Below are 20,675 nucleotides of genomic sequence, written 5' to 3' on the forward strand. Positions count from 1 at the left end.
CCTCAGCCTGGTCCAGTCCACACAAGAGATCCACTTCCTGGACACTACAGTGCTAATAAACAATGGTCACATAAACACCACCCTATACCGGAAACCTACTGACCGCTATTCCTACCTGCATGCCTCCAGCTTTCACCCTGACCACACCACACGATCCATCGTCTACAGCCAAGCTCTGCGATACAACTGCATTTGCTCCAACCCCTCAGACAGAGACAAACACCTACAAGATCTCTGTCAAGCTTTCTTACAACTACAATACCCACCTGCAGAAGTAAAGAAACAGATTGATAGAGCCAGAAGAGTTCCCAGAAGTTACCTACTACAGGACAGGCCTAACAAAGAAAATAACAGAACGCCACTAGCCGTCACCTTCAGCCCCCAACTAAAACCCCTCCAACGCATTATTAAGGATCTACAACCTATCCTAAAGGATGACCCAACACTCTCACAAATCTTGGGAGACAGGCCAGTCCTTGCCTACAGACAGCCCCGCAACCTGAAGCAAATACTCACCAACAACCACATACCACACAACAGAACCACTAACCCAGGAACTTATCCTTGCAACAAAGCCCGTTGCCAACTGTGCCCACATATCTATTCAGGGGACACCATCACAGGGCCTAATAACATCAGCCACACTATCAGAGGCTCGTTCACCTGCACATCCACCAATGTGATATATGCCATCATGTGCCAGCAATGCCCCTCTGCCATGTACATTGGTCAAACTGGACAGTCTCTACGTAAAAGAATAAATGGACACAAATCAGATGTCAAGAATTATAACATTCATAAACCAGTCGGAGAACACTTCAATCTCTCTGGTCACGCGATCACAGACATGAAGGTCGCTATCTTAAAACAAAAAAACTTCAAATCCAGACTCCAGCGAGAAACTGCTGAATTGGAATTCATTTGCAAATTGGATACTATTAATTTAGGCTTAAATAGAGACTTGGAGTGGCTAAGTCATTATGCAAGGTAGCCTGTTTCCTCTTGTTTTTTCCTACCCCCCCCCCCCCAGATGTTCTGGTTTAACTTGGATTTTAACTTGAAGAGTGGTCAGTTTGGATGAGCTATTACCAGCAGGAGAGTGAGTTTGTGTGTGTATGGGGGTGGGGGGGATGTGAGAACCTGGATTTATGCAGGAAATAGCCCAGCTTAATTGTCATGCACATTGTGTAAAGAGTTATCACTTTGGATGGGCTATCACCAGCAGGAGAGTGAATTTGTGTGGGGGGGTGGAGGGTGAGAAAACCTGGATTTGTGCTGGAAATCACTTTAGATAAGCTATTACCAGCAGGACAGTGGGGTGGGAATAGGTATTGTTTCATATTCTCTGTGTATATATAAAGCCTGCTGCAGTTTCCACGATATGCATCTGAAGAAGTGAGCTGTAGCTCACGAAAGCTTATGCTCTAATAAATTGGTTAGTCTCTAAGGTGCCACAAGTCCTCCTTTTCTTTTTACTTTGTGTAATGACTCATCCACTCCCAGTCTCTATTCAAGCCTAAATTAATTGTATCCAGTTTGCAAATTAATTCCAATTCAGCAGTCTCTCGTTGGAGTCTGTTTTATTTACAACAAAAAAAAAATACATTTTGTTGTAATATTGCGACTTTTAGGTAATCGAGTGACCAGAGAGATTGAAGTGTTCTCTGATTGGTTTATGAATGTTATAATTCTTGACATCTGATTTGTGTCCTGGGAGTGGATGAGTCATTACATAAAGTAAAGCTATTTCCCCATGTTTATTCCCCCCCACCCCCCAACACACACACTGTTCCTCAGACTTTCTTGTTAACTGCTGGAAATGGCCCACCTTGATTATCACTACAAAAGGTTCCCCCCCCCCCTCAGCCCTCTCTCCTGCTGGTAATAGCACATCTTAAGTGATCACTCTCCTTACAGTGTGTATGATAACACCCATTTTTTTCATGTTCTCTGTGTATATAAGTCTCCTCACTGTATTTTCCACTGAATGCACCCGATGAAGTGAGCTGTAGCTCATGAAAGCTTATGCTCAAATAAATTGGTTAGTCTCTAAGGTGCCACAAGTCCTCCTTTTCTTTCTAGTAAGATAGAAGGGCCTAGAGAGATTGCTAGTCACCACCTTGACGCTCCATCCTTGCATGCTATTTCACATTCCCCATCCTTTGTTTACAGTTTTTTAGACTGTAAACTCTTCCCAGCGTTTACCACACTTTGGATGCTATTGTGACAAACAGGTAATAATAAAAGCCCTTTCTAAAACTACATACAGAGATGATTTCACTCTGTCCCATTTCCTCTTGACTCTGGGGTAGGACATGACAGCTGCTTAAAGCACATGGTACCACTAGTTTAGCAGAGGTGAAAAATATTGAACTGGATCCTCGTATAATGGGATAATTCAGTGTAGCTCCACTGACTTCACTGAAACTTCACCAATTTACATCAGCTGAGGATCTGGTCCATCATATGCAATGGAAGCTTCAGGGGGAATTTAGCTGGGCAGACTGTAATTAATCAGGACACTGGGGCTTTCATCTCTAACTTTTATGAAAAGTGCTGTGAAATTTTTAATGATCACAAGAGGTCCCCCTTTTATATTTCACCTTTCTAGAGTAAATGAATACAGAAATATACAGTAAAGCTTTATACCCAAGAGCATTCTTTGTAATTAATAAATAATATCTCCACCTTAACTACAGTGAAGCAGGAAATATTGCAATTATAACAACTCACAGTTTGCATGTACTTGTTTTACTCAGATGCCTTTCCTGTTTATACATTCATACAGCCTCCTCTGCGGTAAGCAAAAAAGCCGACAAAAAAGCAGCTGTACACTGAGAACCACAGCCTTTACAATTTGTATTCTATCACTGGGACATCAGTTATGTGTATAACCAAACATCCTGGAGAGGGCATCTAGCTAACGGAAGGTGGATTAGAGACAGAAAGAAAGATCAGTTCAACCAGAACTGGTTGAAAATTTTGCATCAACAATTTTCTGTCCACTGAACACTTACCAAATTAGACTTCTTTATCATCATCATCTTCCTGTAACGCAAGTCCAATGTACCATGGGGACAGTTTGCTGCCTTACCTGCTCTTATGACACTTGAGAATGGACTTACTGATCATCTCAAGATAGACTCCCTAGTGGATGGGAGGGCAGGGCATTCTCTTCGAAGGGCATGAGTCTAAAAAAATCATCTCCACAATTGATGTGTATAATTTGTGCTCATTAATGAAAATTCAACATTGTTGGGGTGGTGGGGACAGGGATTTTTTTTCATGCTGAATGTGGTAAGATGAGGCCCTGAAACATAAACCCTTGTATCAGAGGCCCAGTATGAGACCTAAGGCCTGAGCTAAAGTAATGGTCAAGACTTTGTTAACATAAAGCAAAGTTAAGCTGAGCCAGAGGCAGGCCTTGCTCACAGAAGTTGGCAAGAAGAAGGCTGCTAATTGCACGTATACACATAGTTAAAAGGTATCAAGTACTAGTAGGATGAATAGGTGCCAGGATGGCACCAGAACATTCTGGTACGAACACATTCCACAGAGATAAGGAACAGGCTGACCCATCCTAAAGAAAGGGTCAAAAGGATAACATGATGGATAGACTTGTTTGTTCAAACCAACATGTACCAGGAGAGAGGTAGCACCCTAAAGCACAGAGGGGTTGTACTTGATGTGTCAGGAGTGATGTGTAACTTGTTTGTACCTGTGTATAAGAATGCATCCCTGAGTGGATGTCTTTGTCTGTACTAGCAGATCTGTAGACATCTGATCCAGGGAGCTAGAGACTGTGTTTCGTTTGGCAATAAACCTGGCCGGGTGCCTTCATACCTTATTGGAGTCTGTGGTCATTGGGTGGTTTGCTCAAGATCTGCTGTGCCAGCGATCTGCGCAGAGCTGGGACAGCACACATGCACGCAGCCAACTGTTATCAACATTGAACAGAGTAGCACACAGGTGACGTCTGACGACACTGGTTAACATTTATTTGTAACTGGAACCTTGACTTTTTTTGAGTTGAGGCATTTTAGGCCTTCAAGGTTTGAGTGCCAAAAAAATTAAAACTATTGTTCTCTCTGGATATAGTTTGGGAATGGGATAACACTTTGGGAATGGAAACAGTGAATTCCCAACAAAATGGAAAAACATTTTCCATTGGCCTCTACTGGTGAGTACAACAGGATTGTACAACTGTAGAGTCATTATTAATGGAAGGAACAAATCTAAACCACTCCATAGAGTGCTAAAATTGCCCCACCTTAAAGATGAAATCAGTTACAGTCTGCAGGCTTATCCTACCCAATAGAAACCTTTCATGGCTGTTTAATTAACTCACTTTTGCGGATGCCATACATACCAAAACCCTAGAAAAAGGACTACAGTAAAGTGACAGTTACTGCAAATCAATCTGAAGCTATTTAATTTTTTCAGCAGTACAAAATAATTACAAACAGTGAGCTATGAAATAAAAATTAAAAAATCATTGTTAAAATAGTTATTAAAAATAAATATTTAAAATCGGTTGTCCACATGAGATCATTGATTCTTAAGTATTTATAAATACTACAAAACTAAATTAATCTGGGAAGGGTGTAACAACATTACTGAAACCAGTAATTTATTTTTTTTAAAATTAAAAACCTGCCATCCACATAAAATCACTGATCCTCAATTATAAATACATCCAAACTTTCAATATGTGAAGAGAATACGACATTACTGAATTGCACCAAACATACTCTGCACATTGGAATATTTACTGTGTATTCTATTCTCACGTCATAAATTAATGTACATAGGAAAGACGCATGAAAATTCACTACATGCAATACACCTTATCGAAACAGAAGATTGTTTTTCCGATCAGTTCCAAGGTACTTTTCTCCCTAAGATGTGATTGGTGATTTTCTGTGGGGAAATATGAAGATAAATGACAGATTAATTAGTATTATTACTACCTAGCATTTAACTGTTCAAAACACTGTCACCAATAAGTAAATACCGATAAATCCCTTAACATATATCTTGCACCAACTGTGCTTTCCCCCATAGAGGTATAAGGAGACAAGAATGTTGACACACTTCCCACTGGTGGAATGGCACAAACAGAGAACAAGAGAGGGAGCAAGTGCCTATTGTTATTGCACAAGCAAATGGAGGATTAATGTGCAACTATCATCTTCCAAATAATGGTTGATATTTCAATTATGAACTCACAAACTTGTTTTGACTGACATAATGAACTTATTGTGTGATGAAAGCAACAGTAGTTATTCCACTGTTTTAGTTGCCTTTGAGTAAACAAAGAAAATTAAGCAGGCGGCCTTCCAGAAGGCTAGATCAGAGACTTAGCTGTCTATCACTGAATAAGATAAAACTCCCTTACTCCTCTTGCCTAACAATGCTTTGTGGCTGCACATACACAAAGACACCAGGACCACTGGCAAAACATGTGGCTTTGGGAACAGAACTCTCTTTTTTCAATTTCTGTAATTGTATTGTCATGACAAGTAGACAAGACAGTTAATAAATCAAGTAATTGTGTGTACGAACAGATTTTCCACTGATGATGGGGTTTTATTAAATATCTGTTCTATATTATTATTCTTTTCTGATTCAGTGACAGGCTGTCCCTTATTGTGAGGCTGTTTCGACAACTCTTACCCTTTGCCCAAGGAAGTGCACAGAATTTCTTGCCCACATTTTAGTGGAAAAACTTCTATTATTTCTGAAAGTTCAAGTCTCTCTCACTTTCCACATCTCTCTCTGGATACTAAGTCTCTTCTCTTTGAGCATCCAGTGGCCTTGTGTCTCCCAGTTTATGATCTCTGATATTAAGTGAACAAACTTCAGATATAAAAGCACCACACCTTTGTGCTGATTCAGTCAGCAGGTTGTGGTATCTCTGAAGCACGGAGAAGTCTTACTCTGCTTTGTAAAGTGCAGTGTAAACACACAGGATTATCTATATAATCTACTAATAGAGAACTGATATGCTCATTAGCAGATCTGATCTACTGCACGACAGAGGAAGCAGATGCACACAAACAAATGATCCAATTTATTAAAGTATAATAATTATACTGTATATTCATTACAGTATAATGGAAAACTTTGTAAGCAACAGAACAATCATCATCCATCTCGGTATGGAATCTGCCCCTCAATACTGCACACATACTGCCCTATTCCATCCTGCGATCTCAAGATACTTGCACAACTACTGAAGAACAGCCCTGACTGGAACAAATTACATTTGCCATGTGCAGCTGCACAGTACATGGCACTGGTGCCAGTGGTTATGCCTTGCTGTTTTCTAACTGGCAGTTTTGTAGAAACGTTGACTACTCTGGACTCAGAAAGTTGCTCCAGACTGAACTGAACTCTGGTCCCAAAGATGGAAAATAAGAACTTTAACAACCTCTCCCTTAACAATTAAAAAAACTGTTTAAAAGTCGCTGGTGGGAGGCAACAAGAAGGTCAAAAATCAGATGAACAGATTCACTAAAGCAGCAAGTGGGAATCACAGCTCTGAGAAGACTATTATATGCCTATATGCCTCTGGAAACAACATTCTTCCTTTCCAGCTGGTGTAATGACACCTACTGGCCAATATCTTACTTACAGCCTCCCTCCCGCACCACCTCCTCACCCTTAAAGTGACATCTAATCTCAAAAACTGGCTCACTGTTTCTGATTTTTAATGCATGCATGGACGCTCAGATCTTTAAAAGGGAAAATATGTAATCAAATTAATTTGTCCAACACCTGTGGGATTTTCTTCCTATGCTACCCAGCTCTGAGTCACCAACAGAGCAACATCCATCCTGTGCCCTGAATGAGACAGGAGGCCCGTGGGAAAAAAAATAGTAAGTGATCATGTAATTAAAGACTGTATCATAACTCATACACACAAGAGGGTCCAATTAAGGTTACACAGTCAACCTGGAATTCTGCCCCAGTTCCAGTCTCCTTGCCCAGCCCCTCCCAGTCTCACCTAACCCAACTCCCATTTTCTCTTCCTCCCTGTGTCAGCCTCCAGTTCTAGTTTCCCTCTACACACACAATGCTCCTTGTTCCAACCTACTGACCCAGCAGGTCTGGCACGTGTCCTGTCTGCATTCAAATCTGAGAGCTTACTCCTCCACGCTTTCTGGGCTGGGAAGGGAGTCAGCATTGAGAACACAACAGATAGGGTCCCTGCTCCCAGTTATTGTGCCCACAACCCAGCTCTGACAGAGTCTACAGCAGCTCAGAGCTGCAATGCAGGGAAATTCTTGCTCAGCCACAGGCTGTACAGTCTGGCTTCGTTCTTCAAATGGGAAGTTTCCATTTTAAATGGCAAAATTCAATATCTTCCATCAGTGTTTGACGTGTTGTAGGAGCTGGGAAGGTCCCAGGATATTTGTCCAGTCAAAGATATTACCTCATTTACCTTTTCTCTCTCATATCCTGGGACCAACATGGCTACAACAAAATACATGATATATAATTTATGCACATATACATAAAGTAGTTAATCCATCTTTCATATTAGGGGGACATGAAAAATCACCTGAGTCTTGCAATCCTAATGGTTTATGCCATTTCCAGAGCCACTCCATGGAATTAGTTTCTTTATGTATGGTCGAATCCCCTTACATTATGAACTTATATCAATAGCATGTTAACAACAAAAGCTAAACAATTCCGTCTGCAGTTATTCTGTACAGCCACAGAAGAAAATAAAGATATACTGTATTTATTGCAATGAATCACCCTTCCTCTGAACCAAGGACACATGCAGGTCTGAAATGTCCTGCTTTGCACCATTCATCTCTCTCTCTCATGTCTCCTGCTAACTATACTAATTCAATGTCAACTCCAGAAAGTGTTCATTCACATTGTAAGACTTAACTGTACTTTAGATCCAGCAATGGCTATGACCATTAATAAAAACCACACCCCTCTCTCTTTGAATTGTGGCATTCTGTTCTGCCCTGACTTTAGCCCTTCAGAGTGTAAGCTTTTGGCCATTTACCATTTGCACAGCAAGGTGTACATTTAAGACATTAATACAAATAATATTTATATACAGAATCTTGTTGTAGTCATATAAACTTGGATCATTATTATGGTTCAGTATTTACCATCCTAAGACAGAAAATCAAAGAAACATATCCAAAATATTCTTTATGAAGCACTTTTCAGACTGGTAAAATATTCTGAAGGTAGCCAGCAAAAGGATAGTACCAAATTCCAGTAACTTAAACAACATGCATCCATCAGGCAGGTTAAGAGGGCATTCAGAATGGTACCACATTTAAACAAATAAACAAACCTTAACCATAACCTTCTTTTTAGACATTAATCTCTGTTGTGGCCGGCCAGCTCCTGCTTTGGTGGGATGCCCCAGCATGCAATGGGCCATTACACCAAAACTTGGAACATGTTGGAAGTATGGAGACAGGAGCCCAGTTTGCAATTTAGGTGTATATCCAGAGGGACTGTTTACTAAACAGCATATGCAGCGTTGCTGTAACAGTGTTGGTCCCAGATTGGGACCACATCCTGAAAGAAATCTTTCCTGGACCCACTCTTCTTGCCTTCAGACAACGCCCCAACATCATCATCAGAAGCAAGCTCCTCACAGACGGGGGACACATCAACTCAAAGTGGCACCTGACCCTGCTAAAACAACAGGTGCAAAACCTGCAGACATACCTCCCCTGCTATGGTGATCAACACCCTCCACAACACACCTTTCAAGATCAGTGGGTCCTATATATGCCTATCACAACATGTGGTGTACTTCATCTAATGCACTAAATGCCCCAATAATAACTAAGTGGGTGAAACCAATCACTGCGCTCTCACATGAACTCTCACAGAAAAACGATAAAAGATAAATACCATATCCCCTGTGGGTGAACACTTTTTACAGAGCAATCATAGAATATCAGGGTTGGAAGGGACCCCAGAAGGTCATCTAGTCCAACCCCCTGCTCGAAGCAGGACCAATTCCCAGTTAAATCATCCCAGCCAGGGCTTTGTCAAGCCTGACCTGAAGAACCTCAAAGGAAGGAGATTCCACCACCTCCCAAGGTAACCCATTCCAGTGCTTCACCACCCTCCTAGTGAAAACGTTTTTCCTAATATCCAACCTAAACCTCCCCCACTGCAACTTGAGACCATTACTCCTTATTCTGTCATCTGCTACCACTGAGAACAGTCTAGATCCATCTTCTTTGGAACCCCCTTTCAGGTAGTTGAAAGCAGCTGTCAAATCCCCCCTCATTCTTCTCTTCCACAGACTAAACAATCCCAGTTCCCTCAGCCTCTCCTCATAAGTCATGTGTTCCAGCCCCCTAATCCTTTTTGTTGCCCTCCGCTGGACTCTTTCTAATTTTTCCACATCCTTCTTGTAGTGTGGGGCCCAAAACTGGACACAGTACTCCAGATGAGGCCTCACAAATGCCGAACAGAGGGGAATGTTCATGTCCCTCAATATGCTGGCAATGCTCCTACTTATACAGCCCAAAATGTCGTTAGCCTTCTTGGCAACAAGGGCACACTGTTGACTCATATCCAGCTTCTCGTCCACTCTAACCCCTAGGTCCTTTTCTGCAGAACTGCTGCCAAGCCACTCTGTCCCTAGTCTGTAGCGGTGCATGGGATTCTTCCGTCCTAAGTGCAGAACTCTGCACTTGTCCTTGTTGAGCCTCATGAGATTTCTTTTGGCTCAATCCTCTAATTTGCCTAGGTCCATCTGTGTCCTATCCGTACCCTCCAGCGTATCTACCACTCCTCCCAGTTTAGTGTCATCTGCAAACTTGCAGAGGGTGCAATCCACACCATCCTCCAGATCAGTAATGAAGATATTGAACAAAACCTGCCCCAGGACCAACCCTTGGGGCACTCTGCTTGATACCAGCTGCCAACTAGACATGGAACCACTGATCACTACCCACTGAGCCTGATGATCTAGCCAGCTTTCTATCCACCTTACAGTCCATTCATCCAGCCCATACTTCTTTAACGTGCTGGCAAGAATACTGTGGGAGACCGTCTGATCTCTCAGTCCTCATCCTCAAAGAAAACCAGCACAAAACCTTCAAAAGACAAGCCTGGGACGTTACATTCATAACTTTACTAGACACTAAAAATCATGGACTGAACAGAGACACTGGATTTAATTGGAATTAATTTGCAAACTGGACACCATTAAATCAGGCTTGAATAAAGTCTGCGAGTGGATGGGTCATTACACAAAGTAAAACTATTTCCCCATGCTTATTTTTCCCCCCTGCTGTTACGCACACCTTCTTGTCAACTGTTGGAAATGGGCCATCCTGATTATCACTACAAAAAGTTTTTCTTCTCCTGCTGATAATAGCTCACCTTAATTGATCACTCTCATTATAGTGGGTATGGCAACACCCATTTTTTCATGTTCTCTGTGTATATATACACATCTTCCTACTGTATTTTCCACTGCGTGCATCCAATGAAGTGGGTTTTAGTCCATGAAAGCTTATGCTCAGATAAATTTGTTAGTCTCTAAGGTGCCACAAGTACTCCTCGTTCTTTTTACTGGATTTAACGTTTATTACAACAATCTATAATCCACTAAACATTCCCTCAGCTCCCCGCCCACCCATGATTGGAGAAGTGTTAACAAGCCACTTCACCTTGAATGGTCCCTTGAAATATGTGTTAACTACTTATGCTAAACAATCTGTTCCACCTCTATTTATCTGCGACACTGGGTACATTTCCCAGATCTGAGGAGGAGCTCTATGTAATCTCAAAAGCTTCTCTCTCTCACTAACAGAAGTTGGTCCAGTGAAAGCTATTACCTCACCGACTTTGTCTCTATTATACAGTGGATTATTCCCTGAATCTAGTGTTCTCTGAAGACTGATTTATAGGGTCGGGGATGGGGGTGTAACAGAAGTGAGAAGCTGAGCCAGTTTTGATAAAGCCTGGGACTTCAGTGTTGTGACATCAATGAAGGTCACAAGCAGTAATTTCTATTTTTTATTAAGTCACAATGTAAGAACTACATATATGGATGTCTAGAACACTGATATCATAAAAGTGATAAATTGCCAGTCTCAGAGATATGTTTATTAAGAGAATTTATGGAGCACTTCTGTGGTACAAAATATTTTTAAATCATGTCACAGTACATTATATATAATTGCAACCTCCTTGTTATAGATCACCAGATGCCATGACCCAGAAAAACACCTTCTCTCCACTGAATACAATGTAGTTACCATGTACCATGTCACAATGAACTCAGATTAGTCTCTAGAGCATATTGGTCCACTCCATAAAACCACCACCAATCTCTGCTAAAGAGAAAGATCACTGGTATTGGAATGGTAAGACTGCTGCACAGAATAAAAGGGAGGTGCATTAACATAGATGTATCTATGGAACTGTGCATGATGTATCTTTTATTATAGCTGCCTCTAAATCACAACTTAACTGCATATGGAATTCTGAGTATTAATCTTTAGTACATTAACATTAGCCAACCTGCCAGCTAAATGAACACTCAAGAATCTACTGTCCAGTCTCCAGAGGGATAACAAGTCATTTTTTCAAAGTCCTCCCAAATCATACAACCAAAGCTATAACAAGGACAGTGATTCATTATTAAACTTGTCAAACATGGTTTGCAAATCCCACTGTGAATTCTGAAAGCTCTTGTGTTTATAATATACACCAGGGCTAAACACCAGAGCTCAAAGACGTCATCAATTGAACACTTTCAGTATGCCCACCAGAATCTCTCTGCTCTGTCTTCAGGGATTGGGGCAAGGCCTTTCTAGTCATATTTATTTATTTGGGACCATTTTTCCTCCCTTTTCAACAGATTTTCTTTTTCATTTTTATGTATCGAGTGTGCACATTGGGTAGAGGTTAGTCTGTTGAAGTGAGGCTAAGTTGGGTCACTGCAGCTTGGTTTAAGTGTTGTATATATATTCTGTTCAGCATCCACACACAGAGATGCATACTGTAGAAAATATATAAATATAATAGAATCATAGAAATGTAGGGCTAGGAAGGGACTTTGAGAAGTCATCTAGTCCATCCCCCTGATGCTGAGGCAGGACCAAGTAAACCTAGATCATCCCTGACAGATGTTTAACTCGTCCTTAAAAACCTACAATGACAGGGATTCCCCAACCTCCCTTGGTAACCTTTCCCAGTATTTAACGATCCTTATGAAGTTTTTCTTAATATCTGACCTAAATCTTCCCTGCTGCAAACTAAGCTGATTACATGGAGAACGACTGATCACCACCTTCTTTATAACTGTCCTTAACATATTTGAAGACTTATCAGGTCCCCCTCCTCAATCTTCTCTAGACTAAATATGCTCTATTTTTAAAAAAAATCCTTCCTCTTATGTCAGGTTTTCTAAACCTTCTATCATTTTTGTTGCTTTCCTCTGAACTCTCTCCAGTTTATCCACATCTTTCCTAAAATGTGGTTCCCAGAACTAGAACAGTACTCCAGTGCTGAGTAGAGCAAAACAATTACTTACCTCCTGTGTCTTACATACAACATCCTGTTAATATCCCCGTCTTTTTTGCAACTGCATCACATTGTTGACTCATATTCAATTTGTGATCTACTGTAACCTCCAGATCCTTTTCTGCAGTACTACTGTCTAGTCAGTTATTCCTCAAGTTGTAGCTGGACATTTTATTTTTTCCTTTCTAAGTGTAGTACTTTGCACTTGTCTTTACTGGATTTTATCTTGTTGTTTGCAGACTAATTCTCCTATTTGTCAAGGTCATTTTGAATTCAAATCCTGTCCTCCAAAGTGCTTGCAACCCCTCCCAGCTTGGTGTCATCTGCAGATTTTATAAGCATACTCTCCACTCCATTATCTAAGACATTAATGAAAATATTGAACAGTACAGAATCATGCAGGACCCCACTAGATATAACGTTCCAGTTTGACCATGAATCATTGATAATTACTCTGAAAAATAGTTTTTCAACCAGTTTTGCATTCACTTTATAGTGATTTAATCTAGAGTAAATTAATTTGACCCAAAGTAAGAGATCTTGAATATCCTAGTCTAACTTGTTTGCCTGGAATTCTTTTTTCCTTGATGACCTGTAGAAGGCCGGCTTGTGAGACAGAACACCTACCGTTTTGTAAAGTTGTGCTTTCAGTCGGTATGAAGTATATTCAGATTTTCTTTTCTCTTCCTCTCGCCTCTTCTGCACCTCAGGCAGCTGTTCATAGATTCTTAGTGTAAATACAAAATAAAGACAAAAAAAGTTACTTGGGAATAAAGGACCTTGGAGATAAAAAGCAGGATGCTTTTTTCACTAACGTTCTCTCAAAGGCTTCTGGCCAAATATAGCGGAGAAAGATTATCTTTTGGGGTAGCTAGTGTCATGGAGGCCAAACGTGGAATACACAATCACAGCCAGCCATGGTACTGGAAGTTTCCACATCCCACAATGCCATTCATTGAAGTATCACCCCCTAAAAGAGTATTTTTGGGAGTAATGTCAATGATACAGCAGCACTCTCCAAAAAGTGCAATTTTCAGGATCACCAGCAGAGAATGGTGCCACCAGTGGATAGGCACGTTGGGTTCCAAATACCAAGTTTATCTGTAAATGGTAGATATTTTTGTGGCAAGAAAGCACTTGAAATGGATCAAATTTGGCAGAATCATCTGTGATATTCAAAGATCTAGGGCCAGATTTTGCCCTCTCCTCCTCTTGAGCCTCCCCCAGGCAGGAGCCAGGAATAATGGGAAGCCTTGAACTCAGGAAGCATAAGGACTAGGATCTCTGCAAGGCCAGTGCTGCTGTTGCCAGTTCTGTACAGTGATCAGGATCTTAGTCTCCCTTCTACACACTGGCTAGGCACAGAAGGCAACAGACTCTGTACCCTCTTCCTAGGGTTGGCACAGGAGCTGTGCTCAGCCCACACTCCCCAAAGCTCTGAGTCTTGTGTCTGCTTTAAGACTGGAAACTGCTAATTTCATGAAAATGGCTGCCAAGTTCACATAGGACTGAATGCCTCCAATAATAAAAAAAATAATTGGAGCAGAGACACTACCATATTCTGAATGGTCAGCCTGGTATAATACTTAAACAGGAGAAACTGTACCTTGCTTCTTTTCTCACAGATTCGAGATCGAGTGAATACAGTAGAAACTTTCTACACACACCATGTTGTACCTAAAATATATTCTTTTAAGAGATTGATTGCTTTGCTCTTTTATGCAATAGATTTCATCAGATCACGGTCTACAATGCCAGAGGGAACTGGAAGCAGATTTTCTCTTAAACACATTTATTCCTTCAACTGGTAATCATTTGAAATGGCTTCAGTTTATTCTGTTTTGAGGATGAGGGATACACAGTGTGACGTGGCAAGGCCAGATGGCTATGGAAAAGTAGTGGGAGATAGATATATTAGCTCCAGGCTAAACAAATCCCTGGTACTAGGATAAGTGAAATGGCAGCTGCTCCAGGTCAGGTAAGACACCTGGGACCAATTAAGAACTTTCCAGAAGGCAGGGAGAAGGCTAGGTTGATTGGGACACCTGAAGCCAATCAGGGGCTGCCTGAAACTAGTTAAAAGCCTCCCAGTTAGTCAGGTGGGGGTGCATGTCAGGAGCTGTGGGAGGAAGTTGCACTGTTGGAGAGGCTGAGTAGTACACACCATATCAGGCACAAGGAAGGAGGCCCTGAGGTAAGGGTGAAGTGGAGCTTGAGGAAGTGAGGGCTGCTGTGGGGGAAGTAGCCCAGGGAATTGTACATGTCATGTTTCTAAAAGGTCAGCTACCATAGCTGATACTATTATGGTCCCTGGGCTGGAGCCTGGAGTAGAGGGTGGGCCCAGGCTCCCCCCTGACCTTTGCCCCCTGATTAATCACTGAGACTGGGAGAAAACAGACTGTGCAAGGAAAGATAACTTCTCCTCACCTCCCTCGCTGGCTTATGATGAAAATGGCTCAGTAGACTGTGACCCTTGTCTCTAGAGAGAGAAGGGTTATGTGGAGGGTCACAGTGAGCCTCTGAGGCTAGCAAAATCCGCCAGGAAACATGGGACCCACAGAGGCAAGGACAGAGCTTTGTCACAATAGGATCAAATGTAGCTGAGAGTAAGTGGGTGCATCTCCCATGGAAGTCTCTGTGCTAATTTCAGCAAGGACATAAGATGGTCAAAAAACAGGGGCAAGTGGCAAAGTTGTGTAACTTGCACCAATTTGACATTTAGCAGGCCTGTAAAATACATCACAGGGTATGGAAGTGAGGGAAGTTAGCAGGAAAAGAAATGGGAGGGTACTAGATAAAGCAGACTCTCCCTACTTTAAATTACCCTTCCACCCCCAACGGTCCCAGGGAATGAATTTGACCAATGCTGTACCTGATTCCTATGCAATATCCTAAAGCTCAGACTACAATTAAACCACACACATTTGTAGAGAGTCCAGACTACCATGTACAAACATGTCAGTTAACATGTTGAATTAGTAATCAGTTAACCTGAGTTAAACTCTAGAGTAGATATACCCGATGAAGCTGATTCTTGTGGGAGTAGACATATACAAATTAAAATAGGGTACTTAAAGAAAACTCCATTATAAAAATAAGAACACGGCCACTACAGTATTAACAGTTCCCTTAATGTAGAGCTCTTTGCTATTACCTTCTCACAGACATACCTTCTCTTTTGTCCCTGTTTTCCTACTCTGTTTGTGGCTGCTCCCAGACGCCCAACATTTCTAAAAACTTCACTAGCAGCATTACCTCTATAGAGAAGACAAAATGAGTAACATTTGGATTCTTAATTTTACTTCTACTAAGACTTAAACTGAAGGAGTTAGGCAGTACTTGGATTAATACACTGGCCTTTCACCTCTGAAGTCACAAGTATAGAATTGCATCCATTCATAAGTGAAAAGGCTACTGGTGGTTTCATTCTCTGGGTGGATGCTTTATCCGCTTCATCAGGAAGGGTGGCCTGAAGTGGTTAGGGCATTAGCCTACTACTTGGGGAGATCTGGGTTTGATTCTCTACTCTGACACCAACTTCCTGTGTGACCTTGGGCAAGTCAGTTAGCTTCTCTGTGCCTCAGTTCATCATCTAGAAAATGGGGATAATAGCACCAACCTACTTCACAGGGCTGTTGTGAGGATAAATACATTAAAGACATTAAATATTGTGACGTGCTTTGAGAATTACCAATCAAAAGTGGTGTACAACAGAAAGGTACTATCATCATGGATGGGATTTTCAAAAGCTTTCAGCACAGGCCAAACCCTGCTTCCACTGAAGTCAAAGGTAAGACTTCCATACGATTTCAGAGGAAGTAGAATGAGGCTGATGCTGAACACTTTTGAAAATCCCACCCCATAAAACCACGGCCCAATCTGGTTTATAACAGCACAACTAGCTGCCTTTGCTGATGAGGGGTCCAAAACTGTAGAGGACTGTGTTGCAAGTCAGAGCTGAGGTGCAATGGCTCAGCCGCATGAAGAGATTACAGAGCACTTGCCAGCAAAACTGCCTTACCTCTGGCCAATGTGCTCAGTTCCCCACTGCACACTGAAACATTCATCCAGAGACAAAACTGCCATGTATTTTCAGGAGGAGCAGAAGCATTTGCCTACTAAGACCTACTGCCTAGATTTCGTATTCATCTTACTATTCTGTAACAACATGTATTCCATCTGAGGCAGCTTTTCTATGTAAAACAATCAGTTCAAGGCATGAGAGTTATCACCATCCATGATCCCCTATTAGACATTAGCACATACTCCATTTTGAAGTTTCTACCTCAGGCCATACAAGTTCTCCACTGGAAAGGGGATCAAAGCCTCTTCAGACCTACAAATGATCTACTGGATGGGGGTGGGAAGGTCTACCAGGAGTCCCTCAGACTACCATCCCACTTACTCTCCAAGGCTCCTTCCAGGATGGTTGGAGGTGCCTCATTAACTAGAAAGTAATCTGCTGTTCAGGTATGAGGCCATTGGCTCACCCATTCATGGAGACATTTAACTTACGTAGGGAATACACGACTGTAGCTAAATTCAGCACCCTGTTCCATAGATGATTTATAATTCTAACAAGGTGTAAGGAGAAATAGAATAGTCACCTCATGGGAATGACCCACAAAAAACTGTGCTCATTAAATGGGCAGATTTTAAAAGGCCAGTGAAAGTGATAAATTACTTTCCAACTTCAACTGAGAGAAAAGTTAAAAGTGCAGCATGAACAAGTAAATGGCAATAAAAATATCACAACTGGATCCAGTTTGGGTGAATCAGCAGACATGCTATGAATTCAGATATATATGAACTCTGAGTTCATGAAGATGCTGCAGTTAATGGCACATATCAAGGAGTACTACTGACCTGTGATTAGAGTTTTCCCCAAAGTAACGAGTATTTTAAGATTTTGGCATCTGCATTCCCGGGGCAAGTGGCAACTTTCAAAGTTACTATAAACTTTCAATGTATGGCCTTTAAAACAATTTTTGAAATGCCAAACAGCACTGAAATCAAATTTATCATCTTGCTCACTCTCCTCCAGCCTTTATATTAAATCACAGGGTTTATTTTGTATATTACCTAATCTTTCTGGCATATATTTGCCCTATATATAGTCTTACACTCTAAAGTCCCACTTCAGCAAAGTAATTAGCCATATGTTTAAGTCCCATTGACTCCAATATCCCTGTGGCTGCTGTTTTGATTCTTTAAGTATCTTATGCTTCTGTAGCACTTTTCATGTCAAAAGACTTTAAATATTTTACAGACTATCATGTAGATATAATACCCCTCCCTTCCTTTCTCACCTCTTTCCTCCTACACCGTTTCAAGACCCAACTGAAAGTTATCACATTTTTCATATCTACCTTTCACTTATTGTCCCTATCTCACCATTTATTTGTGTATTCTTAATTCACTATCCAAATATTATGCACTCCCCCGCAATATCTACCCAATTTCATATCCTATATAAATACTTGTCCCAAATTATCATGTAGCGGTATGTGCTGTTAGACATCTGCTACATTCCACACCCGTAAAAGTTTTAGATGAGGAAGTTACTCACCTTGTGCAGTAACGATGGTTCTTCGAGATGTGTCCCCCTATGGGTGCTCCACTTTAGGTGTCTGTGTGCCCCTGCACCTCTAATCGGAGATTTTTGGTAGCAGTGTCCTGCTGAGCCCACGCATGTGCTCTCCCTCCCTCATGGTCTGCCTTGCGCGAACCCCCCTCATTTCCTTCTCTACCACAGAGCCCTATAGAGAACTCCGAAATAGAGGGGAGGAGGGCGGGTTGTGGAGCACCCACAGGGACACACATCTCGAAGAACCATAGTTACTGCAAAAGGTGAGTAACTTCCTCCTCTTCTTCTTCTTCTTCGAGTAGTGTCCTTATGGGTGCTCCACTTTAGGTGACTCTGGAGCAGTACCCACCACTGGAGGCTGGGACTTTGGAGTGGAGTCTTTTACTACAGAGAGTACTGTGGAGTCGAAGATGCTGTCAGCGGCCAAATCTTCAGTGATCGCATAATGTTCTGCAAAAGTATGGACAGAGGCCCCGATCATTGCTCTATAGACTGGGGAGATAGGGGTATCCCTATGGAATGTGATTGAGGTAGGAACTGATCTCATGGAGTGCATATGGACAGAAGCAAGTTGCACCCTTGCTAAGTGATTAATGCAACTAGAGACCCATTTGGATAGTCTTTGAGGAGAAATCACAGAGCTTTTGGATCTTTCTGTGGACGAAAGGAAGAGTTTAGGGGATTTCCTGAAGTCCTTAGTCCTGTCCAAGTAGAATGCTAATGTCCTTCTAATATCTACCATATGCACAATTGTCTCCCAGTTGTCACAATGTGGTTTTGGGAAAAAAAACAGGGAGATGGAGCTGTTGATTCATATGGAAAGTGCAGAAAAAGTAGGGAGAAACTTGGGATATGGCCTTACAGTTATTATTTATTATTATTATTATTATTATTTTTTATTTTTTTAAAGACAAAGGCCGTGAATGATGGGTGTGCCATCAGGGCCGCTATTTCTCCTATGTGCCTAGCTGAGGTGATGGCAATTAGAAATGCAGTCGTCATGGACAGCTGTAAGAGAGAACAAGTTGCTTTGGACTCGGAGGGAGGTCTAGTCCAAGCCCTGAGAACTAGATTAAAGTCCCAGGCTGGAGCGAGTGGTGTCACATGGGGGAAGAGAGTCCCAATGCCCTTAAAGAGTCTACGCATTAGTGGTTGAGCAAACTCCAAGTGGGAAGCCATTTTCACCATGAGATGTACCTTAAGGGACCTGAGTGAGTTTAAAATATAGTTCAAAATCAGAGGGAGGAAAGATGAGGTTGGGTCTGTCCGCTTCGAATGGTACCAACTTGGAGTCGTTTCCATTTTGTAGATAGGTATGTGGAGTGGTCAACTTGTGGTTGTGTTGCAAAATGTGTTTCAGCTTGTCAGAGCATTCTGTTTCTTAGCCTTGGAACGAAGAAAGATCCAAGCCTGGAGACAGAGGACCCATGGGCTGGGATGAAGGGTCAGCCCATTGTTTTGAGAGAGCAGGTGAGGAATGGGCTGACATCAGAGGAACAGGAGGGCATATTGCCATCTGCATCAGGTAAGGCAGCCAGACTTGTCTTAGTCAAGAGGGGCAATCACAATAACTCTCGCTTTGTTTCTTTGAATTTTCAACAGAATCTTGGGACAGGGTAGGAAACTGGGAAAAGACATACAAGTGGGCCCTGACCGCTGGGAAGATGAGGGCAACTGCCAGTGAATGTTTCCCCAAAGGGTGGCTATATCTTGAAGCACCTGTGAATTCAGTATACACTCATTCTCGTGAGAAAATTCCAACTGAGACTGTTGGTTATCCCATTCTGTATCCCTTGTAGACAGACAGCTAAGATGAGCACATTGTGATGGGTGCATCAATTCCAAAGTTTGAATGCTGTCTTACAGAGGGAGGGAGATCTGGCAGCTCCTTGGCAGTTTATACAAAACATACAGGTCACATTAAGTCCATCATAACCTTTGTGTGTTGTTTTTGATGAAAGACAAAGCTTGCGCACAAGCACTCCTGACAGCCCCTAGTCCCAAAAGAGTGATATGGAAGGTCATTTCTGTGGAAGGCCATTTGTCCTGAACCTTGTTGCTGTGTAGGTGAGCTCCCCAGCATATTAGGGAGACATGTGTCCCAGGGTGGTGAATGTGGGTAGTGAGAGGAGCGTTCTCGCTTGTATTGCATCAGGTTGGTGCTGATAAAGTCGAGTCACTGTACCAGGGTTAGTATACCACCACAATGAAGTGAACCTTGGAGACTACCCTGTGTGGAGCAGTCTGTACCTATAATGATCCTGTCCCAAAGGTAAGCAATAGGAAATCTCCTGTATGATGGTTGTATTGAGATATGGAAGTAGGCACCCTGTAGGTTCAGGGCTAGAAATCAATCTCTTTGCTCTAGAGCTGGTCCTAACTGCTGTGAAGTAAGGTAAGGTGACTTCTGAGTGGAGTGACAGGTGTATAGATGGCAGCTGATGCTGTAAGGTATCATTGTTCAGGCCCCTGACCAGCTCATCAAAGTGCTTATAAGAGGCAGTTTGAGAGGTCATGAACTGGGGTGCAGACTGTTCTCACTTTT

At 41.9% G+C, this 20,675-nt stretch overlaps 1 protein-coding gene across 7 annotated transcripts in view; it reads right to left on the reverse strand.

Annotated features, from left to right (window-relative positions):
* Positions 1-4,445: 4,445 nt before the first annotated feature.
* The window catches only part of ALMS1 (ALMS1 centrosome and basal body associated protein), a 132,541-nt gene continuing 116,311 nt past the window's right edge, over positions 4,446-20,675 (reverse strand). For 4 of the 7 annotated variants that reach the window (XM_073342984.2, XM_073342983.2, XM_073342978.2 and 1 more), the window contains 3 exons: positions 15,714-15,800; positions 13,171-13,270; positions 4,446-4,920 (listed from right to left, as the gene is read on the reverse strand). In XM_073342984.2, the coding sequence (XP_073199085.2) occupies positions 4,876-4,920; positions 13,171-13,270; positions 15,714-15,800 (232 nt within the window). In that variant the 3' untranslated portion in view covers positions 4,446-4,875. The remainder of the gene's footprint in view (positions 4,921-13,170; positions 13,271-15,713; positions 15,801-20,675) is intronic. The other 3 variants (XM_073342981.2, XM_073342985.2, XM_073342982.2) reach the window with 3 other exon arrangements.

This window comes from Lepidochelys kempii, chromosome 4 (genome assembly GCF_965140285.1).
Source record: "Lepidochelys kempii isolate rLepKem1 chromosome 4, rLepKem1.hap1, whole genome shotgun sequence".
Classification (NCBI taxonomy): Eukaryota; Metazoa; Chordata; order Testudines; family Cheloniidae; genus Lepidochelys; species Lepidochelys kempii.